The sequence below is a fragment of the Pipra filicauda genome, unplaced genomic scaffold (genome assembly GCF_003945595.2).
Source record: "Pipra filicauda isolate LSUMZ 115617 unplaced genomic scaffold, ASM394559v2 scaffold7_size6619720_pilon, whole genome shotgun sequence".
Taxonomy (NCBI): domain Eukaryota; kingdom Metazoa; phylum Chordata; class Aves; order Passeriformes; family Pipridae; genus Pipra; species Pipra filicauda.
Genome location: NW_024104976.1, coordinates 3,847,271 through 3,865,582, shown reverse-complemented (window position 1 = coordinate 3,865,582; position 18,312 = coordinate 3,847,271). Strand labels below are relative to the sequence as shown.

Genomic DNA, 18,312 nt, shown 5'->3' with positions numbered 1-18,312 from the left:
ATAAAAGTGCATACTCTGCCCATGCCCAGAGGTAATTTCAATTCTTTATCCTAAAGTCTAACTAGTGTATTAGAAACACCCAGAATCGTTCCAGCTGGTTTGACATTGTTAGCATAGTTGGCATTGTTATTTGTTTTATGTGGTTTCTAGCAACAGATACCTTCATGGAAGCATTATAGAAACATAGAATACCCTGAGCTGGAAGGGACCCACAAGGATCATTGAGTCCAACTCCTGGCCTTGCGCAGGGCAACCCCAAAAAAATCACACCCTGTGTCTGACAGCATTGTCCAAATGCTTCTCCAACTCTGGCAGGGTTGGTGCAGTGCCATTATAATGGGGTAAAACAATGCTGGAAATTTGGTTGCATTGAGTAGTTGCAGGGTTGAAAAAACAACAGAAGAAAGCTCCATCTTGGAATAAAAAATAACTTGAGAACAAGCTATTTTCATATAGAAAAAAAATTTTCAGTGGTGTAGTGTGTTTGACTTCAAAATGTTTCTATTGACATGACTGAGAGGAACAGTAAACAGCATTAACATTGTAGAAGAAGTGAGTGGGGGCACAACATCATATAATTATACTTGCATTTTAACATTTTTGTAACTAAAAGAAACACTTTTTAGAGGCACTGCAAGTTTGATTTCCAAACTGCTTTGCTGAAGTCAGCTTTGGTGACATGGGTTCATCATCAGTGTGTTGTGAACAGTCAGTAAGAACACCCCCTTACTACATAAAAGAGCAAGTTTTTCCTTCACTGTGGTCTCAAAAAACTGAAAAAACAAGCAATTATCTTCTCTAATTTTGTAACTGTGATCATAATAACTCATGTCTCGGTCCTGTGATTTAGTCCCACATCCAACCAATTCTCCATGATATGGGTCCTCTCCCTTTAGGAAATAATACCATACACATCTACTTAGTACAGAGTATTTACAGGCTGTGCAGAAGTTGTGTAAAGGGGCTTTTAAATGCCAAGATTAGATTAGGTTGTACAGAGGCAAAATATACACTTACAATAGCTTACAGACCGAGTTTCTGGAGTATAAACATAGTTAACTGTGTGGTCTATTAAGTGGAAGAAGCTTATCTTGGTAATAGTAACAGTCTTTTTTCTCACTCTAGTTATATTCATTAGAAGAAACTGTCAGTATAAGAATATGAACTGCTGATATACTAATATACCTGATATACCCAATTAGTGCTATGTTGGCACGAATACAGTGAGAAGACATATGAGCCACTAAACACTGCGTATCATTGCAGAGGATATTAACAATACTGAGAATTTTTTAAAAATAAAACTGCAAAGGTCAAGAGGAAGAGAAAAATCTCAATATATCAAGATGACAAAATCAGTAATTAAACAAAAGCTATTCATGATTCTTGACTTTTAAAAAGAATAATTTTGTGAAGTGTCCTGTCTTTTGTTTTTGTTTGATCCAGCACTGAACAAGCTAAAATCACAGATGGCACTTACAGTAACCAAGAAACCTTTCAGGAATACTGATACGAATGAAAGTTTGCCAATTAGCAGAATCACTTTCTTTTTCACCACTCTTTTCATTTAGGAAAGTAAAACCACTTAAAATATCTTGATGTCACTTGGGAGGTAGTGCTGTCCCATGCACAGATCCATGAAATGCCATAAGATGTCTTGTACTTAAAAGCTCAACAACTGGCCAAAGGCAAAACAGTGATATTCCTGAGAGGCTTCTGCTGGCAGATCAAACAGACAATAATACCAGATGATGTCTTACCATCAAGACATGTCAATACAGGTTTTTATACACTCATGTTAATTGACTTGGCTACTTCTTATATTTAGGATCACTCTAAAGTTGTAGCAAACACCTTATAAGAAAAACATCTTTAGAGAGAAGTCATATTATTCACTAAAGATTTACAAACACAGGAAATAGTGCAGATTCTATGTGGTTTTTTTTTTTAATGTAACATCCAAACTAGGTGATTTATAACTCTTTGTCTTTTGCCATAGAAGATACCAAAATCTGAAAGAGGAAGTAAGAGCAATTTTTCATAGGATATGTATCAAAATAAATTCTTGACTTGCATTAAACCATGTTTTCTCAGCTTCCTTTTACTATATATATGAGTATATATATATATGACTATATATATGTATTTGCATATATGAACTGAATTCATATGTGTAACAATGGATCATGCAGCACAGAGCCATCAAAATCAGTTGCTGGGACTTCGATAATAGAAAAATAAAATATAGAGGGATTTTTCCAAGTTCAAGTAAAAAAAAGGCTAAACTGTTGACAAGCAAACATATTTTATACTCTGAAACACTGACTGAAGGTGGAGAAAGCAACTGCAGGCACGGTGGGAAGCAGAATTAAAATCTACATCTGTATTACCCTGAGACAAATCTGTAAAGGCTGATCTGAGGTACACAGGCCTTTCAACTTCTCTCGTCATTGATTTTACCAGTTTGTAGAATGAATGTCTGGGTTTATATTGCTTTGTTTTTATTTTGTTATGTGCAATCAATACACGTTAGTATCTGTGTGACTTTGATTCAAAGTCCAATCCTATGATATCAGGAACTTATCTATGGCTGTCTAATACCCCAAGCTACGTTTCACAATATAATATTTTCTATATAAAGAGTGATGGAGTGAAAACTGAATGGCAACCAGCACAGTAGCCCTGATTAGCATGAGGCTACAGAAGGCTATTTTATATACCAGTCTTAGATGATGAAATATTAATTTTAACTGTACTTCTGTATTTTTAAACTGCTTAGTTAATATTACTTCATTTGGAAGACGTTAAGAATCCCCAGGGGATATACAATATGCATTATATATCAAACATACACATATATAGACATTTATATATCGCACACATCTATTTTTAGAATTTTATATAATTTTTATTTCTTTTTCTGTTTTTATGTATGTAAAATAATGAAAACCAGAAACTATTTGCAGACACTCAACATCATTCACAGCCTGTGAGAAATTTCCCTGAGCAATGCTGTTGCACAGTAACTAACTCCTAAAGTGTTTTCTTATTTGAAACTGAATCCCTATTCATAAAATCATTACAGAATCATAGAATTGTTTGGGTTGGAAGGGACATCAAAGATCATCTTGTTCCACTCTCCTGTAAGTTAAGTCAGCAAGTTATCAAAGTGCTTCCAAAACTACTTTTCCAAGTCTTTTTTTTTTCCACATAGGGAGACTAAACACTTCACTCAGATCAGTGTTAATTAAAAAGAGAGAATACTGCATCTGCTGCAAAAGGAACTAGGTAGCTCCTCATCAGAGGGCTTCGTCTGGAACAATGAGGACAGTAATATACATGTCAGTGAGACTGTCAGGCTGTCATGTTTTACTCTCTGTAGGACTCATTTGTATTTTGCCATCAGCTGTTCCTTGTATTCTGGTGTGGAACTGTAGTATGATATTTTTGCATGCTGCTAACATTTGCTGTGCTTCACCCCAGGAAATATAGCTGTTCCCCAGGGTGATATTTTGCTGCAAGACATTAGCTTTATAACAGTGATTGTGTGTCTGACACAAAGGTAGAGGGTAATAAAAAGAGAGGCTGCCGAGCATATTTTGTAATTTACTTGTTGCGCTTCTTAGAGTGATAAATTCCCCAAAACTCCAGCTTGGGCACTCTCAAGGACATCGTTCATCATTCTATTTTCACCCCAAAAATCAAACAATGACACACATCCAGACATTAAACATATTTTCTAGAGCTACTGTGGCAGGCATCTCTGAGAGTTTCAGGTTGCAGACAAAAGCAAAGGCAGGTGATGGCTGACATGAGTTACACAGAGATCTACCCCCTGGGCGCCCCGTGGGCCTGGGCAGGACAGCAGCTGCCAGGCTTTCCCCTGAGTGAGAGCAGGTGCTGACCTGCATCTGAACCATTTCTTGTTGCTTTGGGGTTCATTGATTTCAGTTCTCAGCACTCACAGCTCAAACCTCAGCTGTGCAGCTAAAACATGAGCCTCCTGTGCTACACCTCCACGGTGGGATGAACTGCCTTCCTGCCTCTGAGAGGAGGAGACCTGATCTGACAGGGAGGTAGGCAGAGATAGGAGAATGGGTAATAAAGAAGGCTTAAGGGTGGAATATGGTGTAGTTGGACTAAGGGGTTTGGACACAAAGCTAATGAAATGTTAATTAAAATATTGTTTACTGCTTCATTATTATAACAGTGGTACCACAAGGCAGTCACCTGGATTCACTGGAAAACCTCCAGAGCTATAGGTTTGAACAAGCTGTATACTCAGCTGTTCCTAAAAGCAAATGTACATGTGGATATATTGATAGGAAACTATAAGAGGATAATGGCGAACACAGTTCCCTTGTACAACTCTAGAGTTGATGCAGAATTCACATAGTAATTTGAATTATTTTACTCATCTCTCTATTAAAGCTAGACTAATTATATTTCTCAGAATTGCCTCCCACCAGCTGTGAAACAAAGTTTTGTCTGGCATTAAGATTATATATGATTGTTGTTTGATTACTGCTAGCAATTAATTATTTTGAATGCAATCTATTTATTTGTATTTTAATTTTGGGTTTTTTTACAAATCTTCACTGAAGTTTCTTGCACTTCCTAATGATTGTAATTCTATAGACACTTGTCTGCTTAACGTTTCTATGTAAAACCACCCCTGCTGGAGATACTGTGAAAAAGAACACAAGAAACATAGAAATACAGTGAAATGCAGTCAATTCAGTTTTCCAACTGAGTGAATGCTTGTGGATTTTTTATTTATTTATTTTATTTCAGGAGTTCACATCTTTAAGTAGATACCTTTATCCTATATTAAGGAGTTATCTTTAAGTAGAGGTGGGTGAGAGAAAAATAATATAATGACATTGCCTATCCTGCTTCAAAAAAGAAATTTGGAGAGGACCATCACTTAAGTGTGTTTTACATTCGCTACCAAACAGAAGGACTATAATATCCCTGCATTTTAAAACCATCTTTTAAAATAGACAGGCTAAACTGTTTTATGAATTCAGAGAAAAAAGCAGTGAATTTTTTTGACTACAGATAAGCTTTTGCAGGTGTTACAATGCTTTGCAGAAGTAAGACCACTTTTAGCTGTTTACTAAAATTGCTGGAATCTGCTGATGAACTGCAGACTTATGTAATACCCAGTGTAGCAGCACTTCATATTATATTTAACAGACAAGATCAAATTGCTGCAGAGTAAACATTAGCAAGAAAACAGAGCAGTTTATGATGTAAATAGATGTGATGCCTGAAGCTGCTCCTTCTACTACTTGATACTCCTACTCAGCTTACAATATTTTGTAGGATAAACACATCCACGAGCACTAAGGGTGTGGAGTGCTCATGGTGCTGGTGAGAAATTTGTATGTTCAAAGCTACAGATAAATTTTCTCACATAGCAGGAATCCAACATTAGAAAATAAATTCTCGTTTCAGAAAAGTTGAATAAATAGCATATACTACCTTTCCTGAAATATAGTAATTAATATTTTGGATTCAAATAAAATGTACTTTCAGATGAAATTTGATGTCTCATATCAATAGTATGAGTGTTCCTGTTAATTATATACTACACAGAAAACGTGCTTTTGTCAAACAAATAATCCTATTCAAGGGTGGAACAGTCACTGTAATACCATTTTTTCAGTGTACCATCCAGAAAGAAAATTCAAGAAACAAGAGGTAATGTGATAAAGCAGTGATGCTCCTTTAAGACAGTTCTTAATTTTAATGTTATAGAATGAACTCTGGCCATATAGTAGGAAAAAAATAAGCAACATTCTCAAAGATTTTGAATCACATTTGGAATACAACAAATGCTATAATTATTTTGCATTGACAGTTCAGCCTGACAGACTAATATTAAGAATTGTTTTAGAATTATCCTCTGCTTTCTTAAAGTTGTTACTAAAGCTTGGATCCAAGCATGCATTATATATGTTAAAATATAAGGCTGGAAAGACAGTATATAATTTTCAGCAAATTATAATATTTTTTTTTTCTAAAGCTGCTAAAGTAAAATATTAGGTCTTCGAAAATTATTTTCCAGTTACAGATCTTAAATGAAAAGTAATCAATCTAATGTCATCTTCCCTAAAACCACTGGACAATTTTACAGTCATATCTGATGCGATGACTCAATTATAAGTTAACATGCTTGTTTTGAAACTCAGCTTGGTAAACATTTTTGAGTTCATAGCTGTCTGTGGGTGTATTTATGATATATTGCTCTTTCAACCATAAATAAAATGAAAACAACCTGAGAGCTCTGATATGAAGGAACACTGGAAGGCTTTCTATTCACTTAAGGTAAACTAACAATAATGAATGAGCAAGAAACAAGTTCATATTGACCTTACCTGATCCACTAATTGGGAGTAGAGATCGTAGCAATTGTCAAAAATGTATTTATAAGTTGAGTCCAGGCAGGCTCTTACACAATCTTTCACCACAGTACTGGCTCGAGGTGGGCTCTGCAATTCCAGGACCTAATAAAATATTTGGTAAATGGTAGAATGTCAGAATTACATGGAACACAGCAAATCCAATCATTGAATATAGTCCTGCCACACAGGATGAAAAGCTTTGAAATATAATAAAAAAAAAATTAAAATTGTTTTGACTTAAGATGATATTCAAAGATGCATTAAAACACATGCTTAAGTTAGGCAAGCAGATTGTATCGCTAAGTTTTATTTGAATGAAATTACTCATATGTTGAAAGAGACCCCAGGGTTTACACCTTTACATCTTAGGGTTTGCATACTGAAAGTTCTTTGATTATTTAGGAAATAATTAAACCATAAAATTACATGCTTTCCTCTGAATAAGAATATCAGCCAAATAGCACTTTAATTTTTAGAGCAAAGGGTTCAGCTTTTCCCTCCACTTTAGGATACATTAATTTCAACTTTAACTTAAGGGATTATTTTAATTCTCTTTATGTAGTGCCTAATGCAGTAAAATCACATACTATTACAACTGTTGTTTTGTGTTTCTGTTTTTTCCTTCAGTAACATTAATAAGTATCATTCCATTCCAAAATATTTCAGTACGTGATCACTTAGATATCAACCTTTGGAGTTACTAAGGCAAATAGAGTTATCAGACCTATTTTGCTGTTTGACTTCTGATTTTATGATGTTACTAAGAAAACATTATTCTATATGATACATGTTCCTAAGGAATTTAACTGAGTTTGCTTTATGTGGTTTGATTTTAAACTCATTAAAAAGATGTTTGTTTTCTTCAGGAGATGTAACAATATAGTTAAAAAAGGAAAATATAGTTGTTTATTTTTTTAAATAACGACTTTTATCACATTGTGAATACAAAGTATGAATAAAATGACTTTCCTTCAATTATCATCAGTAACCTGAAAGATTTAAATTAAAATCAAAGGAGATTGATTAGGAGTATTAACTAGAGTATGATTGTCCTGGAAAATAAATGGTAACAGCTTTTAATTTTTTTTTTTTTTAATCTGGAGTCATTCTGCAAATAAAGGACAATACCTTCATCCGAAAAAAAGTAATGCTGGTAAGCAGGTCCACAGTTGATTTAAGATCCTGGAGTCTTTCAGAATTGCTGGCAGGAAAATTATCCTGGTGAATCAGGAAGAGAGGAAGAGTGCAAAATTTTGGTTACAGGTAAGATCCTTGAACAACTAGTTAAAAACCCTCTAGGAAAACTAAGATGCTGCTTGGAAGGATTAGAGGTGTTCCCATGTTGCCTGAATTCTGCCTGTGAGGAAGTCAGTGACAAGTATCCCTTTGACATGACTAGGAACATTTCTTATAATGCTCCTGTATTTGTAATATCAAGATTAAAACTAGTGTTATATTTCCAAAACATGAATGGAGTAAAAAAATACTACAAAAAGACTGGAAACTGTTGCTAATTTAAATAATTTATCAGTTTTCATGGCACATGCATCACTTGTGGGCATAAATGAAGTAGTAATCTTAGTGAGGAAATAACATATATAATTTTTGCTATGATCTCTGGGCTAACAGACTGATGGGAAGTAGTGTTATTTAAATGGGTTCCTACTAACGCAACATGGGTCAAATAACCTCATGCTACGATATTATCTGGGTAGCATTCCCAGATGAATTAACTTAATTATAGACTAATTTAATCAAAGTTGTTGAATCATACTCTTTCTTGAATGTCTGGCTCATCCCTTGACCCATTCTTACCTTTCGGAAAAAAAATACTAAGTTTTTCTTTTCTTTCTTTTTTTTTTCCTCCCCCTTTTTTTTCCCTTTACTTTTTTTTTTTTCAAATTGGAAAAATATTGTTGTTTAACTGCTTGAATTCTGTAAATTTTTGTTCCAAAGAATTTGGCGTCTCATGTCAGCTCTAGATAGAATACATTGTACATACCCTGTATTTGGATAAATCAATCCTCAGAGAATTGTGCAATTGATCCAGCAGTTTTATGAACTTTTCTCTCTGGAAAAAGAAAACAAGAACAGATTTTGCAGGTTCCTGTAACTGGTGGGGTTTCAGAAAGCTGCTATTCACTTTTAACTTATTGGAAAATCAGTTTGTTTTCCATTGTTTCATATATAAATGCTGGTTTGAAATATCTGTGTTTCAAGGCCAGGCAATACATCTTTTTTCACTTGATTTTCCCTTTCTATCCTATATTGAGATTTACCTGGTATGCATTAAACTGCAGCTGTGCAATGCATTAGTGAGGTAACAGACTATCTGATGCAGTATTTCCCTTTCTTTTATTTACCTTGTGATTGCTTACACTCTTGAAGAAAGCACTTCCCCCTCTCTTTAATGAGTGAGAAATCACGCTCATTTACAGCAGAATTTGGCATAAAAGTATGATTGAAAATTATACTTCAGAAACAGTGACTTTTGTAGGAATAAGCTAAGTAATACTAATACTGTGCCGTCATAGTTTTCTGTCTCAAATGTGGAGATCAACTTGTTATCATGACAGATGAAGGTGCAGTGAAAATATTTTGCTGTGAGATATCCAGCTGAGTAGTAATACTAATGAGAGTTTCTAAACACCATATTAGAACATATTCCCTAGTCTGCTGCACAAAAGTGTGCAGAAATCCCCGGCAGCCTATGTGAAAGCAGCAGACTTCTGGAAGTAGCAAGATCTGATACCTCTCAGGATGAACCGATTGTACCCACACCCTCCCCAAATATGATCGGCAGTAATTTGAAAATAGTCTTTGTGCACTGTCTCTCATCAGCGGAGTACTAACCTACACCAAGAGTCACTAATTTGGCACAGTTCCCTTAAGGGATCAATCAAAAGGGAACTTTTTGTCATGTTATAAATCTGTACTGAAATATTCAGTCAGCCAAATCATTCCCAGCTGTAGCCTGAGGACTTGAATTTGAGATGTTCTTTTTGATGAATGATATGCAGCTATTCACTAACAAATGCCTTTTGACCCAAGAGAGAAAAATAATCTAATATTTTGCCTATAAGTCAATTGTCTGAAAAAAGAGCTCCAAATCTCTATTAGTGATGCTTACTACTCTTTTTCCACCCATCTGTTGAACTATGAATTGGATTGGAATTGCGTCAAAGTTAAACTGGCATTAACATCAGAGAAAGGACTTAATCTCTGAGGATAAAAGTAGTTCTGATCATTAGAAAAATGGGAAAAAAAGAATAAAAAATCCAGTAGAAACATTCTAAATTTCAAAAGTTGCATCAAACTCAAAGGTCTAATAGAGCTTGAACATTGAAAGAGAAGCCTGGTTTCAACAACAGTATGGAGTCATTCCATAAAAACCCATCAATCTGCTCTAAAAGGAAAACCTGAGTAAGAACAAAGAAATACTGTACTGTCATGGTAATACAATAATTGAATCACAAATGTTCTAATATCGATTTTTGACCATAAAATGTTTTCCTTTAAAGTGAAGGAGCCAGGTTAATATTCCTCTTTCAAAGCTAATCTCTAGCAGCAGGAGATAAGGTTCCAGTTCAAGAACAAGCTGTCTCCAAACTAAAGACCCAGCCCTGGCTAAATTTATATGTGGGCATTTCCACCAAAATTTGTTTTAGCATCCAGAGCAAATATTCTTTGCAAAACTAAAAATTTACACATTTTTCCAGGCAGGAACTGCATTTATTTACTGATGATAATCTGATAATTATGTTTCTGACTTCTGATGGGAAGACAAAAGCAAAACCAAAATTAAGTCTTTCCTGGTTTACTCACCCAAATGTACAATTTCATAATGTTGTCTTGAAAATCCTAAAATTCACAATGTCGCTACTATTCTAATACTGAAGAAGAGTGCTAGTACCTCTATCACTACTTGAAACAACTGTAATTTGTGTTTAATAAATTTCAATTATGATTAATATTTTATTTCATGTCAATAAATGGTATTTTATGAAAACTGTTAAATCAAAAATACCTTTGATATCAGCCTTAAAAAAAAAAAAGAGAGAAGACTAGAATTCTATTAAAAAAGAAAGTCCACTTACCCCAAAGTTAGTAGCAGCAAAGCGATCTGAGGCAGATACATTAGTTGCTGCTGTGGTATGAGCATAGAAAGCATTTATATTGGCCAACAATGTGCTCATAACTGCTGGAACACCAGGGCACATATATTTAGAAGATAGACAGGAAAAGTGCCTGCAATTCAAATAAACCAACAGTTATTAAAGGTGGCAAGGAATCTGTTCGTTTTCTCACCACAATTTCTTTTCAGCTCCAGTGATGTAACTTTCAAGCTACCTCATGGAAAGTTGTGCAGATGCATATGAGGAAAATCCAGACATGTTTGATATAATTGCTACTTCCTTCACACTAATATTTGCAAAATGAACACATCAAATTCGCATTTGGTTCTTACCCTGTTAATCCTAAACAAAAAACCATGATTTAACTATCTTAATTACTACTAAGCAAAATGTTCATTACTAACAAAAACTTAAAACCAAAAAAAAAAAAAAAACAAAAAACTTATCAACATAAAAAGCCACAGAGATCTACAGCATAAAAGGATTTAACTGTTGCCAACAAAAAGACTCAAGCATTTTTGTGTAGCTTTTATTTTAAACTACATTATTGATGAAAGCAACTTCTGGGTCCACCTTGATTTGATTTAGGCCATAACTGAAATTGTTCCACTTTGATTCAGGGCAGTAAAATTTAGGTAATCAGTCTGTTAAACCCAAAGCAGCCCAAACCAGAGTTGCAATGTAGCAGCAGCAGCACTGTTTACTTGTTTAACAAAGCAGGAGATGCCGGATTGTAGCATACAAGGAGTTTACAACACAAGAAAACATGAGAGATAAGACGGGTGAAAGATCTAACGCATGAGGAGAGTGAAAAGAGACATAAATTCCTGATGTCAAGATTTATAGTTAGGCAGGGCTGGGAAGGAGATAAAGGGATAAAGAGTAAATGTACATAGATAGGAAAGAGAATGAGGGGGATTAGGCAGAGAAGATGATGGTGAAAATGAGTGTACAGTCCTACAGAAAAGGATGAAGAAACTCCAGTCACTCTGGAGCTCTCTCTATGACTGAAGGTCCTGATTTGGCCACATGCTCCTCTTAGCTGGAGACTCTGGCTCCTCTCTCCTGTTTTTCCTCAGGAGCATAAGGCAGAGCAGTGTGCTGGGCCTGAACCACCTGGGCACTAGTGCCCTTCCAAGAAAAAAATTAACACAAGGTATGACTGAACTCCATCCTGCTGGACTTAGGCCAAGTACCCTTTACTGCTGTCACTGCCCATATCGTCTTTCAAGACATCATTCAAGAGTATTTTCATCTTGCATTTGGATTCCTGTTCCTAAAGCTATAAAAAATGAGCTCTTCATACTTTCTTCCAAGCCTGCACACAAACTCACTCTACCTGCATTATTCTTTCTGATACCCGCTCATTCTCTCAGCAGTCCTCTAACTTGCTTCAATCTGCTATTGTGACTGACCCTATTAATTATAATCCTGCTTTCTGATGTTCCAGGGCTGCAGAAACTTGCTTCTGCTGAAGAGACAACAGTATTTTGTTGTCAACAAGTCCCCCATGTCACTGACTCCGTATATTTGCAGATGCCTTAAGTGTATTTGTAGATGCCTTTTTCATAACCCTTTGGGGAAATCTGCAATTTTCCATCTACCAAACAACTCTTGTTCTGTTAGTCTATAGATTTAAAAGGGAAATTAGAGGTAATGGAGTGAATCACAAGGCAGCATCACATGAAGTATCTTTTGCTTCTGCTTTTCCAGTACTCCTGTCTCAGTTCACAGACTTTTACTACAGATACCCATCTATAGATTCAGAAATGGGCGTAAAAGATGCCCTGGGCTGTCAGTCACTCACACCACTACAAACCAAGTACTCTCCAACACTTCCATTTAGTTGGCAAAGGAGACATCTCAACTGTAGTTTACTTCAGAAATCTGTGTCAGGTCACAGATGTGTTAAAAAAGAAAATTCTCAAACTCCCCAAGGGCCCAGGCTCAGGATTCAGGCTTCATTAATGCACTTGATATCCATTCCATACCCAGATATCAGAGGCAGATACCACAAAACTATTGACCAAACTGCTCTCCTCAAGCACTTTAGTCAATGAAACAGGCGACAGAACCTGGGAAAAGATTGAAAATAGAATCAGCTACTTGCAGTAAGGTAAATGTGATGCTGAACACATCCACCTCTCACGACAGTTGCATGATCACTGTGGTCAATGCAGGACCAAAGTTTTCAAGTGCTCTAGACTGAAAGTGTGTTTTAATTACCAGTGAGTGCTCCAAACATGTGTGTGATCTATAAATGAAAGTATTTTTCTATTTATTTTTCCTAAAAAAAATAAAGCACAGGAGATGTATGTCAACTGATCCTGTAATTGAAAGGTAATTGGCAGGAAAACTTCTAAAATGGTAATTTTCTAACTCTTTGGCATTTTACTCAAGATAAATCCACTTATAATTTAAACCATAATTCCCAAGGAAAAAAAATCAAGTAATTAACTGTGTATGTAAAAATACCTAAAGAAAATCCCAGCACGTATTCATGTTTTGCTACTTTATAGTATCATCCAAAATCTCTGACATATTAAAGAGAATCTAAGGCTACAGTCCTCATATGTGTGGTGTTTCTGTATTTGCAGCCTTTCTAGGCCAAGCCAGGTGGGCTTTCTCTACCATTAGACTCTCTTTAAAGTATTTTCAAGCTGGGTTTATGTATCACACAGTCTTGCCCCAATGTAGTGATGTATATTGACACAAGTTGTATCACGGTAGTGATGTTCAAAATGCTTTACAAGCATTTCTCAGCCCTCCTGTAAGGTTGATCTGTAAGTTTTGTCATCTCTGTTTTAGAAAACAGAGAAACTGCTCAAATCTACACACAAATCAATCACTTGGGCCAGGACCAGAACTCAGCATTCCCAGCTATGTGCTCATGGGATAATATTATCAAACCTTTCATTCACTGCCAGTATTTTCAAGAAGTACTTTTAAATGCCACTGTGTGAATCTGACAAAAACACAACACAGCTCCCTACCCCTTAGGAGAACCTGTCATTATATGTCACATGTTTTCTGTCAAGTAGAAGAATAATAATTTCCTTTGTAATAAAATACAATAGTGATGTCAGGTGATTCTTACCACGAAAGATAACCTTCAAAGTTAATGGAAATCTCTCCTGATATATTAATCACATGAATTTTGAGAAATATAAGTACAAATGAATAGAATTATTTTTCAAAAAAATGACACCAAAATAATGAATATACACTTTTACTGGTGACCTTTAATTTCCAAAAATTTTCTAGTGGACCTAAAGGCCTTTAGCGTATGAGTAACCCCAATGGGGAGATAAGAAGGTACTAATAACCCCACTGGCCTTAGAGTCATACCTATAACATGGCAGAATGGTCTGCTGTGTGAGGAGGCAGGCAAAAGGGGCAGTCAGCAGCAGCTCTATATGAGAAGCCTTTGAGATTGTGCCATTTGCCTTCAGGGAACATGACAGACCACGGAAAAATAGTTCTGGTGGACATTTTAAGTTTGGCACGGCGTCTTCTGCAGGTTCTTCCAACCATTTCACACTGAGCTACCCATGACCTGTACTGAGCTCTTATATTTAAAATAGTCCCAAATTGCACCAATTTGTCATGAGGAAAATTTAAACCTCTTAGTGTAATTTGTTTATGTCCTCATTGTATCACTGCACCATTTCACCTGTGTTAGTGAAAATGATGATAAAGTATCAAGCGACAGGCTTTTGTTTCTCTCCCTTGTTTAATTAAAATCTCTCAAGCTCACAGAACCTATTAAATATATCACATGCAATATGGGTCATGACTCTGAGAGTGTTGATAACTCAGGTTATCAGCCACCTGCAAGCCACCTGGCTTTCTTCTGTTTGCTAACACATATAAACCAAAGGGAACCTCCTTCCTTGCTTTTGTAGATCTTTGAAAAGAGCAGCAAATAACATGAGTTATTAACAATTTCTAGTGTGTAGAAAATGTCACAGAAAACAGTGTTAAGTCTCACACATCTTAGAGTAATATTGCATTGTTTAAGCTAGAGCCAGATCTAAAACCAGGCCTGCTTGCTCCAACTTTCTTTTTATGCAATTTCTTGACTAACATGCAGTGCCTGTGATTCTTCCACTACTTCTGCTACTGTGAATTGGTGAAGAAAGAAGGCAAATTGATGTGCTGTACTCAGCAAGCAAATGCCATCAATAAAAAATTAGTTTAATGGGCGATTTGTGTGCTTTTTGCAATGTTGCCACAGTAATTGAAGACTAGCAGGAGAACAAGATGACATAGTTAATATCCATTAACCTGCTGGAATGAGAGCTATGTCACTGATTGAGGAGCATTGGCTTCTACCTGTGGTGACTCTTGCCAGTAAGAAGCAAAGATCTTAGAGCTTTTAATGCACTTGACTCCATTACACAGTAAATCCAGGTTGCTGATGTTATGTATAATTTCAGTGTCTAGTCAAACACTGTTTCAATACGTGCTCTGATTTTTGCCTCTTAAAGAGAAATCAATTACATCGAAAAAGGAATGAGAGGAAAAATGTTTGGGTTTTTTTTGATGGTGGAGAGGAGGCTTAATATATGTAGGTAAATAAAGTTTCAGTATGATTCCTTCAAGACATTGAATTTACAGCATAAATTGCCATCAATCACCACAGTCATCAAAATGAAGGCCAACCAGATCACTGAGCTGGTTTTCTGCTTTCCCCTCCTGTTTTCTCTGATAGCTATTTTCTCTCCTATCTTCTCACACATATATGTTTCTATTTTTGGGAGTTACACATACTATTCCTGTAGCTAACAGCATCTATCTGGCTGCTATTCATTTAAAAAAAAATAATCTTTTCTGAGCCATATAAGAATGACTGTAATTGTCTTTCATTTCTTCTCCTAACACAGACTCCATGATGAGTGGAGGAATATAATAATCATAAAAAAGAAGGGTAGATTATGGAATCTGTCTGGTCAAGATTTCAAAGAACTGTAATTACTGCAACTAAAGCAGACTTTTTTGTGTATTTTGACTTTGGGTCAATGATTGTTTTTCTACTCACATGAATTCCACATCTGGTGACTTAAAAGCAGATTTCCTTGCTTAGGAACTGGGCAGTTGTAACCTGTGTCTTGAGAGTAAGACACCCCTTCTAAGTGGGCATCTTCAGGGAAAAACTAACTGCATTTATTCTCACAGAAATGTGGATGCCTCTGTCTCCAGCAACAGGTGCAATCAAGCTTGAATTCATTCTCTTATAAGTTTAATGAGAAAGGTCTAACTGGGGACAATGACTGAGAGCAGATAAGTAACCACCTATGTGATACCTTTTGGGTTGGTATCCAGTATACTCAGTGTATCTGGAATACCAAGAGTATATTTTTGAAACGTTATTTCTTTGCTCTAAAGGAATAAATATAAATAAATATTGAGAGCCAGGAAAAAATCATCAGGGTTTACTAAGAAGATCACAATGACAAAGCCACCGGTATGAACCAGCAATGACAGACAAGTGGGGTTGTTTACTGCTGTACTGGAACAGGATGCCAAATTGTTCTAGACAGGGATACTTGAGGGAAGCTTAATAAGATTTTTGTTGTGTTCAGAAATGCAGAATGGCATTTGTTTCTATTCCAGCATATGCCATCTACCCATACTTAAAAGGGTCAAGACTGACTATCATTAAGTGGCACTGAAGCTTTATACAATAGCTAATTTTGAAACAAATCTGAATACTAAAAATTACACTCAGACAAAAAGAGCACCTCATTAACAACATCCTAAAACTCATGTGAGCCTGATAAAGAGCATGCGGATGCTCTTGGGGGTCTGGATCATGGAGTATTAAAGCACAGTCAGTTTTTCATTTACAAATGCAAACATTTTAATTTGCAATGTTATCCTGAGACATGCAGTAGAAGTACTGTGCAACTAGATTCTCGAGCAAAGAATGCTTACACAATATTCCTTTGGGCAAAGTGATTACATTCAAATTCCCTCTCTGATGTATGGTAGAAAATTGCTTTTGTTTAGTAGGAGCTCTTCATTACCAAATGGAATCTGATAATTTTGTTTTCCAAATCAAGTAACTGTACATTTTCTTCCAGCCACTAAAATTGTTCCACAAGAAAAAGGTGATCTCATAAAAAGAAGTAAAACCAACAGATAATAGTCCAAAAGAAAATTCCTCATGACAGATCTATTTTTTCACTACTCTTCTCCCCAAAGTCTGAATGCTCTGAGACATGTCTGCAGGTGAATCAGCAAAATGATATATATGAATATGTATTCTTCTCCAAGTATTGTTGGAGATTACATTCATTACTGATTTTATTCCTAACTTACACAGGATGAGGCCTTCCCCTCAAATAGGGAGGGCTCATTATTAACAAGCAACATGTAAAAGGACGTGGGTATGGGGGCAGTGAAATCTTAGCTTTTATTTCCTGTGAGTACCAATACTAAATTAACTTTCTTATTATACCTGCCTTCAAATACTTAGCTTGCAGTCACCAACAGCAAGGAAATTTGGTGGAAAAGGTATAGAAGAAAGCAAGACAAAAAGAGGACAAGGCAAAGTAGGTCATTTAACTTAAAATGGCTTGGTTAGAATTTCTGAGTAAGGATTCCTGAAAAAAGTGTTGCAGTACTTGCCCAGTTCCATGTTAGTTGTTCAGAGTAAATTTACTTCCTTTTCATGAATATCTCTGTGTTATGTTGTTTACCAAGATAAAAGTTAAGTATCTTCTTTATTAAAGAAATTATATATGAATTATATGAATTATAAATTTATATATGAAAACATAACCTGTTCATTTCTAACACTGGAAGTGAAAAAGTTCTTTAAATGCATCAGTTATATTGCTATTTTTGCAATGTTGACTTATGCAACATTTGAATTTCTAAAACCAGTTTCAAACTTTTTCTGGCAAATTTCACATTACTGGTATACATCAAGAGATGAAGAAAAAGCAACTTCAAAATAATTTTACAGTTCAAGTTGTCCATCAGAAATACTGCCATGTGGTATTGAGATAACCAACTACTGGGCTATAGTTAAGAGGAAACACTAATCAAGACCAGTACTTTATTTCTTAACGCAAACCAGTAATAACAGCCCTCCCTTGGCATTAATAGCTCTTGAGAATTTATCTTTCATCAAACCTTGAATTCATTTTGATACACACAGCAGGAACAACACTATCATTAACATTTTGGTAAAAACACCATACCATTTTAAATCACGTTATAAAACTATAATACTGTGCTAGTTAATAGGAGACATAACTTAATGAAGATGTAAAAACATACATGGCTAAAGAGAAGTTAAACACAAAAACAAAAATATTCAGGAAACTCAATGCATGAATTTCTCCATATATAGTTAAGATATGTGATACCACACAGGAACTGTCAAATTTAATAAATTATTCTGTGCAATGATGTGTAAGGTCCTTGAAGGAAAAGCAATAAAATGTATATATTACAAAGACATCCTCTGCCTTTCTATTAGATGTACAGTACAATAATTCATAGAGAGCTACATAAAGTGAAAGACATGCTCATTGCAGTAGCAGATGGTGTCATTATATCCTGCAATAAAAAGAAAACTTCAGACATTTATGTGCCTTCATACTTATTATATGACTTTTCAGGAGGTAAAGGGATGGTGAAAATGAGAGACACGTTCTGATTCAAAATTCCATAATATCAGCTTTCTGTAAGAAAAAAAATTCTCTATTTCTTCTTTAGAGAACTCATTTGGAGTCCTCTGCTTTCCTGCAGCT

General features: G+C 35.5%; 1 protein-coding gene across 2 annotated transcripts in view; it reads right to left on the bottom strand.

The window, feature by feature from the left end:
• UNC13C (unc-13 homolog C) overlaps positions 1-18,312 on the bottom strand; it is a 133,749-nt gene that overhangs the window by 59,822 nt on the left and 55,615 nt on the right. For both annotated transcript variants that reach the window (XM_027736886.2, XM_027736887.2), the window contains exons 13-16: positions 10,508-10,658; positions 8,413-8,481; positions 7,539-7,628; positions 6,384-6,512 (exon numbers count right to left, since the gene is read on the bottom strand). In XM_027736886.2, the coding sequence (XP_027592687.1) occupies positions 6,384-6,512; positions 7,539-7,628; positions 8,413-8,481; positions 10,508-10,658 (439 nt within the window). The remainder of the gene's footprint in view (positions 1-6,383; positions 6,513-7,538; positions 7,629-8,412; positions 8,482-10,507; positions 10,659-18,312) is intronic.